This window comes from Balaenoptera acutorostrata, chromosome 1, assembly GCF_949987535.1.
Source record: "Balaenoptera acutorostrata chromosome 1, mBalAcu1.1, whole genome shotgun sequence".
Taxonomy (NCBI): Eukaryota; Metazoa; Chordata; class Mammalia; order Artiodactyla; family Balaenopteridae; genus Balaenoptera; species Balaenoptera acutorostrata.
In genome coordinates this window covers 103,604,062-103,621,654 of record NC_080064.1, presented here as the reverse complement: position 1 = coordinate 103,621,654, position 17,593 = coordinate 103,604,062, and the positions used below count along the sequence as shown (strand labels likewise).

The 17,593-nt window shown below is 47.9% G+C and overlaps 1 protein-coding gene across 1 annotated transcript in view; it reads right to left on the bottom strand.

The window, feature by feature from the left end:
• Positions 1-17,593, bottom strand: part of ATP1A1 (ATPase Na+/K+ transporting subunit alpha 1) — a 33,104-nt gene continuing 15,511 nt past the window's right edge. The window contains exons 5-23 of the mRNA XM_007169327.3: positions 17,362-17,475; positions 16,836-16,970; positions 16,606-16,723; positions 15,886-16,154; positions 15,158-15,356; positions 14,794-14,903; positions 12,711-12,845; positions 11,831-12,023; positions 10,402-10,577; positions 7,971-8,107; positions 6,969-7,119; positions 6,187-6,355; positions 5,887-6,041; positions 5,385-5,508; positions 3,708-3,853; positions 3,463-3,593; positions 3,072-3,173; positions 815-906; positions 1-358 (exon numbers count right to left, since the gene is read on the bottom strand). Of these exons, the coding sequence (XP_007169389.1) occupies positions 330-358; positions 815-906; positions 3,072-3,173; positions 3,463-3,593; positions 3,708-3,853; positions 5,385-5,508; positions 5,887-6,041; positions 6,187-6,355; positions 6,969-7,119; positions 7,971-8,107; positions 10,402-10,577; positions 11,831-12,023; positions 12,711-12,845; positions 14,794-14,903; positions 15,158-15,356; positions 15,886-16,154; positions 16,606-16,723; positions 16,836-16,970; positions 17,362-17,475 (2,685 nt within the window). The 3' untranslated portion in view covers positions 1-329. The remainder of the gene's footprint in view (positions 359-814; positions 907-3,071; positions 3,174-3,462; positions 3,594-3,707; positions 3,854-5,384; positions 5,509-5,886; positions 6,042-6,186; positions 6,356-6,968; positions 7,120-7,970; positions 8,108-10,401; positions 10,578-11,830; positions 12,024-12,710; positions 12,846-14,793; positions 14,904-15,157; positions 15,357-15,885; positions 16,155-16,605; positions 16,724-16,835; positions 16,971-17,361; positions 17,476-17,593) is intronic.

Genomic DNA, 17,593 nt, shown 5'->3' with positions numbered 1-17,593 from the left:
TTCCATTATAATAGCCATCTTTATTTGTAAAAATCCAGATATAAAATGTATTCTTTCAGTCTTTCCGAGTTTTCCTTTTTACAAAAACAAAAAGGCACATAAAAACCTTTCCCGATGTTGTTCCCACAGACGGATGTTTCTCGGGCAGCCCTCCCCCCTCCCCCCCATATAGCTACATGCTTCATTCCGGGACATCTCGCTTCCCCACATGCTTTGGTGCTTTCCTACCAGGGTAGAATTCTGAATTCCGAGACTGAAGTACACAAAGAGGGGGTGGGTGGTGGGTGCAGAGTGTGCGGCGTGACGCTCCCCGGTGTGCAGGAGGGGGTCTAGTAGTAGGTCTCCTTCTCTACCCAGCCTGTGGGCCACAGAGAGAGACAGAGATAAGTGACAGTGAGTATTCCTCCTCGGGAGGGGGCAGAGGGAAAGACAGAAAGAATGGACCTCAGGGGAACAAAGCCAATGGGGGGGTGGGGTGTTTAACCCAAATTCAATCTGGGCCCTCAACTGTATTTATTTAAATGCTTTTAAGAGTGACGTGTTAATTAGAAAGATGGTTTAGATTTCTGACCAAGTTTCCACTGCATCCTATTTGGTTTGTATTTGGTCAGTTCTGAAACCTCAACTGAGATCTCCATTCTGAGGCTGGGCTGTGACTCAAGTCAGTTTACAGTTGGCTTCCAATGGACTTAGCCAAGCAGACTGATTGTGGAGAAGCCCAAACAAACACTTCAAAGGAAACAGAGCAAAAGCCGGTAGACCCACAGGCGCCCCTCTGCAGCCCGCACCCCCAACTAAAAATGCCTATACTTACCGCCAGGGCGTCGCCTGATGATGAGCTTTCGGACTTCATCATACACGAAGATGAGAAGAGAGTAGGGGAAGGCACAGAACCACCAGGTAGGTCTGGAAATAGAATCAAGTGACAATTTACACGCGTACGCACAACTCAAAGGAAAAAGAAACTGCAAATCAGCATAGTGATAATGAAATAATCAGCCTGAAAGGAGAAGCCAAGTACAGCCATGGGTAGCTGGCCGAGCATTAACACAGAACACATGATAAAAACAGCCCGCTGCTGTGTGCTCAGGGCCTGGAGAGGCAGAAGAAAGTGGACTGCCACCTTCAGTTGGGTTTTCCTTGAGAATTGGTTTGTAGGTCAGCTTAGATTTTTTTTTTTGTTGATGATTCCAGAGCGACTGGACATTTTCTTTCTTCTGTTTCTAAAGTATTTAAGAAGCTCACTCAAGTTTATCTGTCTGATGTCCTGGCATCTGAAGATAAAGAACTGCCAGGGTGGGTCACAACCAGTTTAATCATCCCTTGAATGTGGTCTCTGACAGTGGGGCTTGGGACAGTCAGGAGTGCGTTGAGTCCCAGACCTGGGGAATAAGAAGCTGAACCCCAGCAGAGATCCGAGGTCTTTGGGGGCCCAGGGGCTGCCGCCACAGTCCCCAGCCTGGAGACAGGCTCCCTAGGCGGCCTCCAAAGGAGGCTGACGCTTTCTTGACTACCAGCTTCCCGCAGCAACCACTGGAGGAAGACTGTCCCAGGACAGAGCTCTGGCATCTCTCCTCCTCCTCTTCCTGTCTCGTGTGTCCTCCACATGCTAGAAGATGACCTCGTTTGACCTGGGGACCCTTGTAACTAAGCCACCTTCCACACTGGATAGAACCTATTGGGAACAAGTTCTCTAGTCATAGCAAAAGATGCCCTGAGACACCACCAGCCTGTTGTAGGCTGAGATTTTGTAGAGATTTTCCATTTTGGCCTTTTAGAGAGCTCTGATCCTCCTAGCCTCCTCTTAACAAACAATGGCCCAAGATGATAGAATTCAGCTTGGATAAGACTTGCCCCTGTTGTGTGCCAGCTCTGTGCAGGGGGCTGGAGACACAAAGTCAAAAAAGATGTCGTGGTCCATGCTCTGAAAATAACAATCTATGCGAGCAGAAGTGACTGACAACAATGGCAAAGGAGGGGTGCAGCTGCACATGCCCAGGAGGGTGAGATCACATGGGGACAAGCCCTGAGAAAACCAACCTTGAGGAACTATCGGGATTGATGGAGTGAGAAGGGAACAGCCTTCCCCAAATATGCAGGCAGAAGAGAAGTACTGAATTCACCTAACATAAGCCTGGATGGGTATAAGGCTAGGAAGACAGGCTGGCACAGTAACAAGACCCTGGATGCCAGGCTCCCCTTGCACCACAGATGGGCAGTCAGGGAAGCCAACAGGGTTTGGTTACTTTTGGGATGAGATCAGTGAGAGGAGGTGAAGGGCAACAGGCTAGTCGAGAGAGTCCAGATGGGTCTGAGTGAGCACGGGAAGACTGATGTTTAGATCAAAAGCTTGACTCGTAGGGTCCCGTTTTCTGTGGTTTAGCATATTTTAATAGGCTGCAGCTGCCTAATCTCAACCAGTTAGCAGACACCACAAACACACTCAATGCTTCAAAACACTACTGGAGTTTGTGGCAAATCCTATATGTGAAAATTCAGGTCTATCCAAAGTGCAGTCATTCACCATGTTTAAGGCCAGTCTGGTTCTGGCCAAAGACTAGCGGTCAGCCTCCTCCGGTCCTCCGCCCATGATCTCCTAACACTACCCGTGCTCGACTGGAAAGTAAAAGGACCTCAGACCTGCTTCACCATTGTCCTTCGAGAGCAGAAGAGTCAGAGGCCCACAGAGGTGAGCCGCTTGCCATGCGACGCAGTGACTGGGTGAGCCAATCAAGACTGGAACCTGTGTCCCCAAACTCCAGGATATCCCCCGCTGGCCTCAAGACAACGGGACCGTGGCCATGGGGGACCTGAGTGCTCAGTGCAGTTGGCTGGCGAGCAAGCCCAAGGGCCAGAGCCCGGCTGGCCCTAGTGACGGCAAGTCCTAAGCACAGTCTGTGGATTTGCTCGTCTGCATCACTGAGTCAGCCTTTCCTCATTTTCCAATCCAGAGGAACTCTTGTACACATCGCCCAAAAGTTCCCACAATAACAGCTACTAACGTGTGTCATGAGAGGAAAAGCCACACTTACTATTTCCCACTTTCTGGAGCTAGAAGAGGATGGACTTACTTGAGCGGGTACATCCTCAGGGCAACACCCATTCCAGGGCAGTAGGAAAGGAAAGCAGCAAGGGCCGTCTCTTCGAAGAGGCCAAATATTAAGATCTTGTTCCTAAAAAAACAAGGAGTGGGGAAAAATTAAAAAAACACAAACAGAAGTGTATCTTCTAATGCTACGTGGCAAATGGCAGGTCGATGTCTTTATGTATTATTAGTTGTACTTAGGAACTTGATTGAGGTCAGATGAAAAAACCTAGAAAACATTTTGCTTCCTCAATTTGCTCCGCGAATAAGTTTCCAGAAACTCTGCCCTGTGTGTCAGGTGCTGGGCTTTTGGCAAAGGGTTTAGACGTCACCCGACCCCTTCTTTGAGCCAGGACCCCTGACTGTGCCCTACTCACTTCATCCCCTGCTGGAAGACAGAATTCCTCCTGGTCTTGCAGATGACCAAGTCGGCCCACTGCACCACCACGATGCTGACAAAGAAGGCTGTGTGGCAGGTGAACTCCACGATCTTCCTCTGTTCGTAGGTCTGAAATGCATAAGGCAGACAGATAAGCCCGCGTGTCCGGAGGCCGTGTGGCCCCATCCCCTGGGGCTGGAGGAGCTCCGTCCAGCACTGGTCAGGCGGGCAGCCCTCACTCACCCACTGCTGCCCGTAGCTATCTTCCACGTCGTTGATCCAGCGGTCATCCCAGTCTACTCGGACGCCCAGCAGGTGAGTCGGGAGGAAGCCGTTCTCAGCCATAATCACAAAGTAAGTGAAGAAGCCCCCCAGGGCCTGGATCATACCTGAGAGGTTGGAAAGACAACTTGAACGCCAGGGCCTGGAAGAAGGTCTTGATCACTCACAGGCTATGACCGGTGGGACGGACGACCCGGGACACACTCCGTGCTCACGCCTGCTCCACTGTGAGTCACTTTTTAGAGCTTAAAAGACGGTGCCCGGGCCTTGCTCTTAAACACCCATCTCTATTACTCGATCATCTGCTTCTATCAGGGCACGACCCTGGGGGGTAAAAATCCATTTCCCTACATTTTAATTTCTGAAATATTATGACTTTCCCTCCCATGTCTCAAAACTTTTACACATCGCCTTTCTGCCAGCCACTGTGGAAATCATGAATGTGGCACTTTCTGACCCCATCTTTCTCCTCCCCCACTTTCAGGATCGTTCTCCCCAGGATCCAATCCAATCACTGTGCCCTCAACTTCTTGGGGTGGGATTTCATCCCACGCTCTGGACATAGTCTTCCTTCTGCTCAAAATTAGAGGTCTTGGGGGCTTCCCTGGTGGTGCAGTGGTTGAGAGTCTGCCTGCCAATGCAGGGGACACGGGTTCGAGCCCTGGTCCGGGAAGATCCCACATGCCGTGGAGCAACTAGGCCCGTGAGCCACAATTACTGAGCCTGCGCGTCTGGAGCCTGTGCTCCGCAACAAGAGAGGCCGTGATAGTGAGAGGCCCGCGCACCGCGATGAAGAGTGGCCCCCGCTCGCCACAACTAGAGAAAGCCCTCGCACAGAAACGAAGACTCAGCACAGCCATAAATAAATAAATACTAAAAAAAAAAAGAAAAAAAAAATGTGATCGGTCTTAGGAACTTTATTAAAAAAAAAAAAAATTAAGAGGTCTTTCTGGCCATCAGCCAATTACTTTGTTGTCAGCAACTGTCAAGTCAATCTTTTCCACATCTCTGTAATGTAGTAATCTGTCCCATTTTACCCAAGTGTTCACAGTGATGCAACCCATTACTCCAGAAGAACAAGTTGCTGATGGTGGCTTCACCAAGTTGTCCTAAAGGCAAAGGATTTAGGATCAAAGGGTATTTTCACTGCCCACCACCTAGACCATGTGTTAGCTGGTCATGCGCCACTGGTGGAACAGAAATCAAGCACTGGGGGTGGGGAGAGTGGGCGTGCAGAGGAGCCACTTGGCGGTGACCTATCAGCCAAACCTGCAAACTCTGGACAGTGAGTTAGGGTTTGCAGAGTCAAATGAGTGACCGACACTAGGTTCCCCCAGGAAAAGCCGCCTTTGAGTTAATAGTGCAGCTCCCAGGAACTGTGCCTGGCACTGGAAAGGCTCTGTGAGCAGGGGCGTCCTGGGTTCTAAGGCAGATGAGCTCAGTCACAGGTGCCCAGTCTAAAGAACTACGGTTTCTTGGCAGACAGCAAAAGATTTATTCTCACTTGGAAGGGAATCTAAAAAAAATCCCCTGTCTCACTCCAGGTCATGGCTCATCCTAGATTTGAAAGTCACCCAACATTTGAAGTCTCAGAAGGCAGACACCACCCCTACAGATACTTTAAACCTGCCGGCTCACCAATCTGTCCGTAGGCCATGCTGATCAGCCGCTCGTTCACGAGTTTGTCCGTTTGGGGGTTTCTGGGCTGTCTCTTCATGATGTCGCTCTCAGCCTGCTCATAAGCCAGGGAGATGGCAGGAACCTGGGGAGGAGGGGCGAGAAGGGATTTCAAGTTATCAGACACCAGCAAGCTCATGTTGTGAACCTTTTGTTTTAAAATTCTTGCCCTCCCTTTAAAAAATGTTTTTCGTAACATGAGATATTACGAGTCCCACTTTCAAAAACAAAAGGGGCAAAGTTATACAAAAGGGAAGACTTCTATCTGATAAATAGATGTTGTCAGCTGTCTCGAGGAATGCTATCACTCAATCTTTGATGCTGAGGCTGCCACACATCGGAAATGTCACTACCGAGCATTTCTTTTCCTTACAGTGGCCACGGGGACCCAGAGAAGCACAGCGGTGAGTGCTAACGCCACACCTTAACACTGTGGTGTGTGGAAGCCGTGACGGTCACTCACCATGTCTGTCCCCAAGTCGATGCAGAGGATGGTGACAGTCCCCAGGGGTAGTGGAATGTTTGCAATAATAAATATCAGGAAGGGGGTGATCTCTGGAATGTTACTGGTGAGGGTGTAGGCAATGGATTTCTTCAAGTTATCAAAAATCAGACGACCTATGAAAGCAAAAGGTTGCTTTTACTGTAGAGCTTAATGAGAGGGACCAGATACTGCACACATCCCTTAAGCGTACAGAAACTGACACGGCTCGGCAGCATCTGAATGAGGTTTTGCTGGTCGCTTTACATGCAGCCCTCTCACCTTCCTCTACTCCAGTCACAATTGAGGCAAAGTTGTCATCCAGGAGAATCATGTCGGCAGCTTGCTTAGACACGTCTGAGCCAGCAATCCCCATGGCAACCCCGATGTCAGCCTTCTTCAAAGCCGGAGAGTCATTGACACCATCGCCAGTTACAGCCACGATGGCGCCCTGCCAGAAAAAGGAGGGATGCGGGTTAGGAATCGTGTAGTCTAGCGATGGGTATAAGGGAGGCGCGGCCTCCAGTCGCCTCTCAGGACAGACACTGCTCCTTTCCCACTGAGACTCTATAGAGATGCGGAACCGTCACAGCCGGGAATGCACACAGCCACAGCCAGAATCCAGGAGTGACAACAAACGTGTCCCCCACCTTGTTCACAAGGGCTACTCAAAGTCATGACTTGGGCGAGTGGCACTTTGGAAAGCCCCGTTCCTTCATGCATCCCCCCACCTCCAGGTCTTTCCCAGGTATGGGATGCGAGTCTCCTGGACATTCACATCTCCGGTGTACACATTAGGACCCTGCTCTGCTATTCCAGGCGAGTGCCGAAGCTCCGACTCTGGGCCACAGCGAAGACCTGTACAGTGGAGTACGTGTCTTGGCTGAACCGTGATCCAGTCACCACCCTTCTCTCTATGCCTGGAGCGTCTTACTGGCACGTGTGTACTGAGACTGAGAGAAACGGGCTCATGTTTCCACCACTGTTGCTTTTTGTTTTTACTGGAACTGCCATCACCGAGGTCAGTAGCACCTGAAAGAGCCCGGCCCCGGCTGTGCGCTGACCTGTCTCTGGCAGCCCTCCACAATGATGAGCTTCTGCTGCGGAGAGGTCCTGGCAAACACGATCTCTGTGTGGTACTTCAGAATGTCATCCAGCTGCTCGGAAGTCATGTCCTTCAGATCACTGCCATGTACCACGCAGGCCTTGGCATCCCTACCATTAGGACCGAAAGACAAGTCACCCGTCACTTCACCAGCACGATGCTCATCCCCAAGAAGGAATGTTGCCACGCTACGCAGAACACTGCGTAAACACCACAGAGCCAGAGGGAACTGTCCCCATTATGTATTATCTGTGCAGTGTTTCACAGGTTACAAAGCATTTTCATATATCTCATTCAAGACTCACAATAATCACTGGGCAGGCCTGTCTCTCATCTTCCTTTCCCCATCTTTGTAAGACGCATTGAAATAACATAACTCAGTTTTAGGCGGTGACAGAGCTGATGAAAAACCAAACCCAAAGTAGGGTTTGGCTGGGGGTGAGGCGGGGGGGTGGCCCTAAACCTTAACAGAACATTAAAAACAAAGTTGTCTCAAGTTATCTATTTTACTTTATTACCAAAATCTCCCTTTCTGGCCTGAGCTACCTGGACAATTGTGCCTTGCCCATTTTATTTTGTTAGTGTGGACCTGAAAACGACAAGGTGCTTGGGTAAAGGGCAGTATGGCGCAGTGGTTAACAGCGTGAACTCAGAAGCTAGACTGCCGAGTGTACTGCGTGACTCGGCCTCAGCCTCCCTGCTCTGCAAGGTGGGAGTATCACCTGCCTTCGTGGGTACTGTAGCAAGTGCTTAGAGCGGTAGGCACCATCTAAGTGTGGCTTATGGTGACCGCTCTTATTGAAAACCCTCCCTAGGAACAACAAGGCTGTTTTCTGGCACTGGAGGGGCATCCCTAACCCGGAGCAAGCCTAGAAGAAAACTGTGTAGAACCAAGCTGAAGATGCCCAACTACCAGCACCTGCACATTCAAGGCAACAGTGCTCTGACCTTTCTGCCTTACCTGGGGTTCACCTGGCTCACGGGGATGTTGAGGCGGGCAGCGATGTCTTCTACGGTCTCGTTTCCTTCCGAGATGATGCCCACACCTTTGGCAATGGCTTTGGCTGTGATTGGATGGTCTCCGGTGACCATGATGACCTGTGACAAGGAAGAGGACAATTTATTGAACGCAGCAGCCAAGAAAATGACCTTGAGAAGTCTTACAAGTACGCAAGAGTAAGCGTCAAGGATGACTCGGCTTGGAATATCAAAGGGAAAGAAATGCAAATATAAAACCGATAAACATGAACTAGCCCAAAATACAGACATGAGTTCACAGAAGACACAAAGCAATACCCAGTTTTTATCTTGGCACACAATCACACAGAATAAACAGTATCTTTTTCCTTTTACACCACCGCAGAAAAAAACTCAAGTTTACTGAAACCAACAACAAAAAAAATGATAAAAATCTGATGCTGGTGAGTAAAGGGTCAGCATCCTGAAACTGGCCCAATTTGGAGGGAAAGCAGTAAGTAACAAGAATTCAAGTCAGTCACTGCTCTTTTTGACCCCAGATTATATTTAGAATACAGTCGAGGTGGTAGGAGAATAGTTTTTACAAAGTTTTTCAGGGCAGTAGTACTCATGAGAATGAGAAAGCGGAGAATCAAACAGCCAGCAACAAGGGAGACTACACGAACTACACTGAACCACACTGTATCAGCGTACCTGAACAATACTCTGCAACTTAAGACCAATACAGAGTACGCCAAGCATTCCAAAACCAGTTCACTGAAAACACAGAACACATGCCATTCACTGCACGGAGCGTATTCATTTAGAGCAAGGCAAATATTTCAAAATAACACTCTATGACATAAATCACAGCAAGATCCTTTTTGACCCACCTCCTAGAGAAATGGAAATAAAAACAAAAATAAACAAATGGGACCTAATAAAACTTAAAAGCTTTTGCACAGCAAAGGAAATCATAAGACAAAAAGACAACCCTCGGAATGGGAGAAAATATTTGCAAACGAAGCAACTGACAGAGGATTAATCTCCAAAATATACAAGCAGCTCATGCAGCTCAATATCAAAAAAACAAACAACCCAATCCAAAAATGGGCAGAAGACCTAAACAGACATTTCTCCAAAGAAGACATACAGATGGCCAACAAACACATGAAAGGATGCTCAACATCACTAATCATTAGAGAAATGCAAATCAAAACTACAGTGAGGTATCACCTCACACGAGTCAGAATGGCCATCATCAAAACATCTACAAACAATAAATGCTGGACAGGGTGTCGAGAAAAGGGGACCCTCCTGCACTGCTGGTGGGAATGTAAATTGATACAGCCACTATGGAGAACAGTATGGAGGTTCCTTAAAAAACTAAAAATAGAACTACCATACTACCCAGCAATCCCATTACTGGGCATATACCCTGAGAAAACCATAATTCAAAAAGAGTCATGTACCACAATGTTCACTGCAGCTCTATTTACAATAGCCAGGACATGGAAGCATCCTAAGTGTCCGTCGACAGATGAACGGATAAAGACGATGTGGTACATATATACAATGGAATATTACTCAGCCATGAAAAGAAACGAAATTGAGTTATTTGTAGTGAGGTGCACGGACCTAGAGTCTGTCATACAGAGTGAAGTGAGCCAGAAAGAGAAAAACAAATACCGTATGCTAACACATATATATGGAATCTAAAAAAAAAAAAAAGGTTCTGAAGAACCTAGGGGCAGGACAGGAATAAAGACACAGACATAGAGAATGGACTTGAGGACACGGGGAGGGGGGAGGGTAAGCTGAGACGAAGTGAGAGAGTGGCATGGACATATATACACTACCAAATGTAAAATAGATAGCTAGTGGGGAGCAGCCGCAGAGCACAGGGAGATCAGCTCGGTGCTTTGTGACCACCTAGAGGGGTGGGATAGGGAGGGTGGGAGGGAGATGCAAGAGGGAGGGGATATGGGGATATATGTATATGTATAGCTGATTCACTTTGTTATAAAGCAGAAACTAACACACCATTGTAAAACAATTATACTCCAATAAAGATGTTAAAAAAAAAAAAAGTGCCAATATAACTTTGTTGAATTTGTTAAACCATACTACTTTTAAAATAAATTTATTCATTAAAAAAAAAAACTTACCAAGTCTTCTGCTCTTTTTAATTTGCTACATTACATTTCCCTTAAAAAGTTGATTTTTTTTTTTTTTCAATCCCTCATCTGCAGTTTACACCAACATCTTAATACCATTTGGTCTTCTCTGGTGGTAACTAAAAAGCTTTGGAGATGAGAAATTGATACTCCGGGTGAGAAACACCAGCTGCCACATGGACCCCACAAGGCAACGTCACTAAGTAGGGTGCCCCGAGCTGCTGAGAGGTGATGCCAAAAAGGGGGGCAGGGCATTACCTTAATTCCAGCACTTCGACATTTGCCCACGGCATCAGGGACCGCAGCCCGTGGTGGGTCGATCATGGAGATGAGCCCCACGAAGCAGAGATTATCAACAGGGAAATTCACATCATCGGTGTCAAACTGGAAGCCTTCGGGAAACTGTTCATCTGGCAGGAAAAGGTGGCAGAAACCTGCAGGAGGGCAGGGAGCCTGTGAGGACTTCCAGTGACAGAGGCAGCAGCAGGACAGCGGCTTATTATTCACTTAGCTTGGAAGGTTTTTTAAAGTCTACTGTTATAACCAAGTGAGTTTTATCGAACGTTTATGAATGACACAGGATGCCTAGAAGAAAAACTGTGCAAAAGACAGAATCCATCACTAAGCCTCAGAGGAAGAGGCTTTGTTCAATGTAGAGCAGACCGACTCAGGCACCATGGTTTCCGGCTCCTAGACCTGCCCACTCAGTTACTGAGACGTGGCACATTGTGTAAGTCTTTGTCTCCACTTCCGTCTCTGGGAAAAATCAAGGTCACATCTCTGCTCACTGTTCATCTAACCAAAGTATACTGCTGAGCACCCACGTGGGCCATCGTGCCAGCTTCTTTGAGGATAAATGCAGATCAGACACGTTCTGCCCAAGGGGTTTGTATCTAGTATTACTGTTCACACAAGAATCATGATATTTAAGATATTTCTTTCAATGTTGTGTGAAGGTTACAGTGGACTTTAAAGTGGTATCAAGTGGAGTTCATATAAGAGAGGCTGCTTCTACTTTGGGGTGGGAGGTGCAGAAACAAACATCACTTAAGAGCGACCTTCCAGTTGGATAGAGACCTAAGACACCTCAAGTTAGACGAGAGCAGGTAAGAACATGCGTAAGGGACCACTTCTAAGTTATCCAAACGAAGAACAGAAGAATTACATCAATAATGAATTTTTATCTGTCAACCTACAAGATTATAAATGCCACTTTCTCAGGGACACAGTGGGGTCAATGTACTTCTAATCCGAGGTGGCTGACAGAGCAGGAAGGACAGGTGGCATCCTGGGGCCCTAATTTATGAGCTGGCGGCACAAGTGCCCGTGTAAATTCACAGCCATTCTGTGGCAGTCAGGAAGTGGCTTTATTCTAGATGCCCTAAGGAATTAATTTTCATTTCATTAAGTTGACAGATCATGGGCACAGCAACAAAAGCCAGATAATAAAACTCCTTTCCCCTCTTTTTTTTTGAGCAAACAGAACTGACCAGCATGAGACCAAAGGTCAAAGTCCGAGTCAGAAGCAAACCAGCAGCATGTTGCCGCCCACTGTCTCCAGCGCTTATTGTTTTCAAAACAATAGGGGGCAAATAAAGGGAAGTTAAGGAGAAACAGAGGTTAACCCAGTAAGTTGCAATCGTCTCCCGGACTTGTCTGCGGCCCTGTTGCCAGGCTATCTGCCTACCCAGCACGCGCTCTCCGAGGCCACCCAGCTCCAGGTAGGCGTTCTGAAAGGCGTCCTTCAGCTCCTCGTCCAGGGGCTGCTCCTTGCCGTGGATGAGGATGGAGCTGCAGCGGTCCAGGATCCTTTCCGGAGCACCTTTCATCACCAGCAGGTGCCGGGACTCAGCCGTGTTGAGGTTCTTGTGGATGGACAACTGTGAAGGACGGTGGAGATGCAAACGTTGGATGGCTGGGACGGGCAGCCCAGGGAGGGAATTTTTTTCTTTTTTTGGGCCGCGTCGCGCAGCTTGTGGGATCTTAGTTCCCCGACCAGGGATGGAACCCAGGCCCTCGTTAGTGAAAGGGTGGAGTCCTAACCACTGGACCACCAGGGAAGTCCCTAGTAGTTGTTTTCAAAAATATCCAAGAGCCCCTATTTCTGAACTTTGAAGTGTCTCGCACATTGTAACACACTTTGAATGCTACAGAAGAAACAAACGTGGTGAGGTGCTCATACATCCCTGACACGTGTTCACATACACAGTTTTCCCGAAGAAAATTCAGAAAAGGGACTGGCACACGTGTGTGCACCTGCAGCCCTACCCAGTCCCCTCTCCAAACGCCCACACCCACTACAACCGACAAATGAGAATTCAAAAGGGCCCGGACAACATATTAGAAGAGGCTTCATTTATCCTACTAATACTCAAATAAATTCGGATTTTCAATACGGAGTCAGGGTAAGATGTAAAGTTAAAGCATTCATAAAAGAGTGTGACTCATTCGTTTTTAGAAAGCATTTCAGTGTGGAAAATTCCAAAAGGGATGATGGATCTTTTTCCAGCGTATGTCCTTCTCTTCTGTCCCTTCGGGCCCCCCACAAGGTCCCCAGACCCTCAGACCTGGTACTTGTTGGTGGAGTTGAAGGGTATCTCGACGATCTTGGTGTATCTCTCTCTCATCTCCTTCACAGAACCGCAGCACAGCTCAATGCACTTCAGGAGTGCGGACTCGGACGCATCGCCTGCAACGGCCCGCTGCGAACAGAGACGCCTCTGTTAGTCACCCTGAAAGCGCTCTACCCAGGCATCGCTGAAAGCCAGAGAAGACTCAGAATGTCTTCCCACCCGTCAGGAGGAGAGGGGAGCTGGGCGAGGAGGAGCACAGTTGTGGCGAGTGACCACGGCGTCACAGCCCCTAAACTCCAACCTCTTCCTTGCCGGCCTCCCGGCCTCCCGCCCCACCCAGAGCCCCGCCCACCCCCACCCCCCACCCCCGCCCCCGACCCAAACCAGCACGAGAAGGCATCACCTACGCTTGGAAGAAGCACAAGACACTCTTCCAACCTACTCTGGCCTTTTTTACCTTCCCTGGGCCTGCTGAGAAGTCTCAAAGCCAACCATTCCCAACCACCTATTTCTAGTTATGAATCTGAAAATACAGAGTGAGAATGTAAATATTTACGGTCCCCTTCACTGCCCTGCAATTTAAAAAAGAAAACGCCTTGCGTTCTCAGGACAGAGGGCAAGCTGTCTGTGTCAAGGGCAAAACAGGACTTTACGTTCTAAACTAATTCAATTGTGCAGGATTGTCTGGGCCTGAATGATGCAAACTGAAAGCTATTATTAGCTCCAACGGTAATGTAATCAGCCACCATTGTAGTTAATGCATACATCATTTTTGGTAACACATATATTTTGTGTGATACACTGTAACACTTAGATTTTGACATATTAAAAACATTTTCGGCTACAGCCAACTTTTACACAGATAAACATTTTAGAACTTTGGCATGCCAGGCCGCACGTGCAGATAGCAAGTTAATGCTCACTTACAAATATAGTAGCCCTGTTTAATGAGAAATGTGGCCAGGTTTGGTAAGAAGCATGAAATAAGTGGGATCACTTTAATAAAGGCCAGTTACTAAAGCAGAATTGGGCTGCATGCCTTTTTTTTTTTTTTTTTTTTGATAATGCCATTAATATAACATGGCCCCAACCCCCTGAAATAACTTCTCATGCTACCTTTCTGGAGCTTTGAAATGAGCGAAGACTGGATACTTATGAGTCCCTGTTCTCAAAGCCTAGAAAATTTCCACTTTGAGGTAAGAAAAACGATGAAGCTGGCATCTCAAGTTTTATCCCAAGATCAACAACATCTTCCTCAAAACAACATCAATTCAAATGCCAAGAGACTCTCCTTTAAAGAATAAAGGAATCCTATCTTCACAACAGAAGCCATCTCGGTTCCATCGGAGGCACATTCTCTTCGACAACCCAGTTTCTACCCAGAACCACCAGAGGCAGCTTCGGAGAGAGGGAGCCGCCCAGAGGGCCCCGTGCAGCTCCTCTTGTCCGCAAGGACCTTGTGCAGCTCGTGACCTTTCTGGGACCAAGTCTTTACTGGGCCACACAGAAAAATCTCTCAGTCATTTCAAATTTCATGCAAATTCCACGAGGCTACGCTTAGCTTATTTCTGCGTCATTAGTAGCCAACTAAGAACAAATAAGATAAGAGAAATAGCTGAGTTATTTTAAGAAAATAAATGGCTTAAGGCATTGACTGGAATCTGCTGTATCCTAATAGGCAAATGCGATTATTAAGTCACAAAAGTAGCCCTCACTGTCTGCTAGGTTAGGCGATCACCACGTAAACTCAAGAGTAGTAAAGCTGGATTTTACTTATGAGGTTTTTCACCAGTAAAGATTGCCTCCCACCTCCCCCAACTCCTCTTTGGTCAGTTTTTACTGTATATTCCCCCTTTACTGACCTATATTGACCGCAGGGTACTGAAAGTAGTTTGGGGTCTACAGGCAACACAACTCAAGTTACACATAGCAAAGCATCCCATGGACCATTCCAAGTGTCCCAGTTACTCTACAGCCCCCAAAGGCCACGTGCTATTTAAAGAGAACCCTCAGGTGGTGGTTCTTGGGTGGCATCTGCACACCTCGAAGGCAACCTTAACAGAACTGCTGAGCCTACCTTCAGGATAGGCAGGTTGTCCTGGTTAGCCTGAAACACGGCCCTGTTACAAAGCCCTGCAATTCTGGACAGAGCGAGCCAGGTGGCCGAGGTCTTGTCGAATGAGACACCTGGTGGAAGCAAAAAGAGAGGAAAATAATGCGCTAGCTTTGTACTAAGGGCCCACAGAAATGTGAGGTGACACGTCTCATTTCCCAATGAACGCAACCAGTCAGGTTTTCGGCATTTTCCAACCATGTTTGTACTGACATGCAAACAAAACCCCAAAAGACAAAACACCCAAACCATCTAAAACCCTCTTTACCAAATGATAAAAAACAAGCAAGCAGGTGAGGCTCAGGTGTGGGCCGGGCCCTGGTCTTACCACTCTGATTCTCCGTCGTGTCGGCCTCGTGGATTTGATTGTCGAACCACATGTGGGCCACCGTCATCCGGTTCTGGGTCAGAGTTCCGGTTTTGTCTGAGCAGATGGTGGACGTGGACCCCAAGGTCTCCACAGCCTCCAGGTTCTTCACTAAGCAGTTCTTCCTGGCCATGCGCTTGGCGGTCAGGGTCAGGCACACCTAAAGCGTTGGAGCCAGATTACTTCAAACTCAACCAGGCGGCCATTCCATACTAACTCTGGCTACCCCCTAACATGGGAGAAATTTGTCTAAAACTAAATCTCTCCAAGCTTCCTCTGAAGTTGGAGGAAATAATAATGGTAACGTGTATATGGGGCTTCCCCCACCCCCCTCCAAAAAGCAGACTATTAAGAAAAGTGAAAATAGCCAGGATTTACCATAGTCTGTTTTCCCTACTTACCCCCAAGTTCTTCTCCTTTCTATCCTACACTGTTCTGGATCATGTGATAAAATTCAAGGAAAAAAAAAAGTATGCTTCTGGGTTACTATCTTCCGTATGAAAACATGCTGAGGTCTTTTCACTGTCTAACCCCACCAGGTGGCTCTGAAGAAAACCCACGTACAAACATATGCAAAAAAAAACCTAAGTCGGCAGCCCCCGCAGTCCCTGAGGAAAGGGTAGCGGATGAGTCTCACAATCAGGCAGGCCGTCGGAGTGAGCGAGCATCGCCTTCCCCAAGCCTCTTACCGTGACGGTGGCCAGCAAACCCTCTGGCACGTTGGCTACAATGATGCCGATGAGGAAGATGACGGCCTCAAGCCAGGTGTACTCGAGGATCAGAGAAAGGATGAAGAACGACATGCCCAGGAACACGGCCACACCCGTGATGATGTGGATAAAGTGTTCAATTTCCGCAGCGATGGGAGTCTGGCCCCCTTCCAGCCCAGAAGCGAGCGTGGCGATTCTGCCCATCACGGTGCGATCCCCCGTGTACACGACAATGCCACGTGCAGTACCTTAAAAGGAGGAGGAGGGGGAATTGTACTAAATTTTACCAATGACTCTGCACAATTACCTGGCAGGGTTTAAAAAAAAGAGACAGAAACACACATGTTTTTAAGGGCCAGCTCCTTGGTGGTATACGCTGTCTGTTTTAAACTATAGGGACTTTGGCACAGGGACTTCTCTCCATTAGCAGGACAGCAGCTCCAAACCCCATGCTAGCTTAGCACTGCCAACAGAAGAGGCACGCAGGAGGTGGACGGAAGATGGAAAAAACGGCCCCGAGGCTTCCTGGGTCTTCCTGCCAGCAGGTCAATTGCTTCTGCCCTGCGCCTAACTGAAGTGGTCAGAAATGGGGCCAGTAAGACAAAAAGAGAAATTGTGGCCGTGGGTTTTTTTGGTGGTGGTTGTTAATGCCCAAGATAAATGCCACGCCGTGCTGAAGAGTGCTTGAAAATGGTCTACCTTCAACGCAGTTGGTTGAAAAAAAGGCAATGTTCCGTGTCTCCAGCGGGTTTTCATTGGTGAAATCCGGAGACCTGGTCTGCGGTTCTGATTCTCCAGTGAGTGAGGAGTTATCCACCTGCCCGTGAGAAGAGTGAGACGCGCCACGTGAGCAGCACAAGCCTCGTCCCGGGCTACTGGACCACTCAACCCACTCTGTCCGGAACTACGGAGACTCTGTTTAAACCTACCTTGCAGCCGTTCGCAGAGATGATTCTGAGATCAGCAGGGATTCGATCCCCTCCTTTCACTTCCACCAGATCCCCCACGACAACTTCTTCTGCATTTATGCTCATTTTTTCACCATTTCGAATCACGAGGGCTTGCTTTGGAAGGAGAATACAGTTTACACCATTCCATCAGGTAAAAACGAACAGCAGCAAGAAGGTAGTGTCAAAATTACCAAATGATCTGTAATCCTCATTATCTGAATGTATAGCAAAGATATTAATCTGTTTACTTATACAAGTTAACAAAAGCTTGCTCAAGTTATCTAAGAGGCAGTCCACATGTTGCCATCGTGCTGTGTACGTCCAGAGGGAAGACGCTCACTTTTGGGGGTATGAGAAAAACAGATCTGGTTTTGGGTGCGGGGAGAAGGCATCCCCCTGCCTCTGTGATGGAGCCAGTGAATATTTGGAAAACCTTAGCTTCACACCAGCTCACATTCTTGGGGCTGTCAAGTCACCTGATGGGGAAGGACAAAGCGGCAGGTACCTGAGGAACCATGTTTTTGAAGGACTCCATGATCTTTGAGCTTTTAGCTTCTTGATAGTAGGAGAAACACCCAGTTATGATGACGACGGCGGACAGCACCACACCAAGATACAGCTGGGAAAGAACAAACAAGTTAGGATGCATGGCTCTTAGTAAAGAACTGGGAACATTCAGTTAATTTTCGACTGAATAAAAATCAGACTTTTGACAGAGATCAAGGCTTCAGAAATAC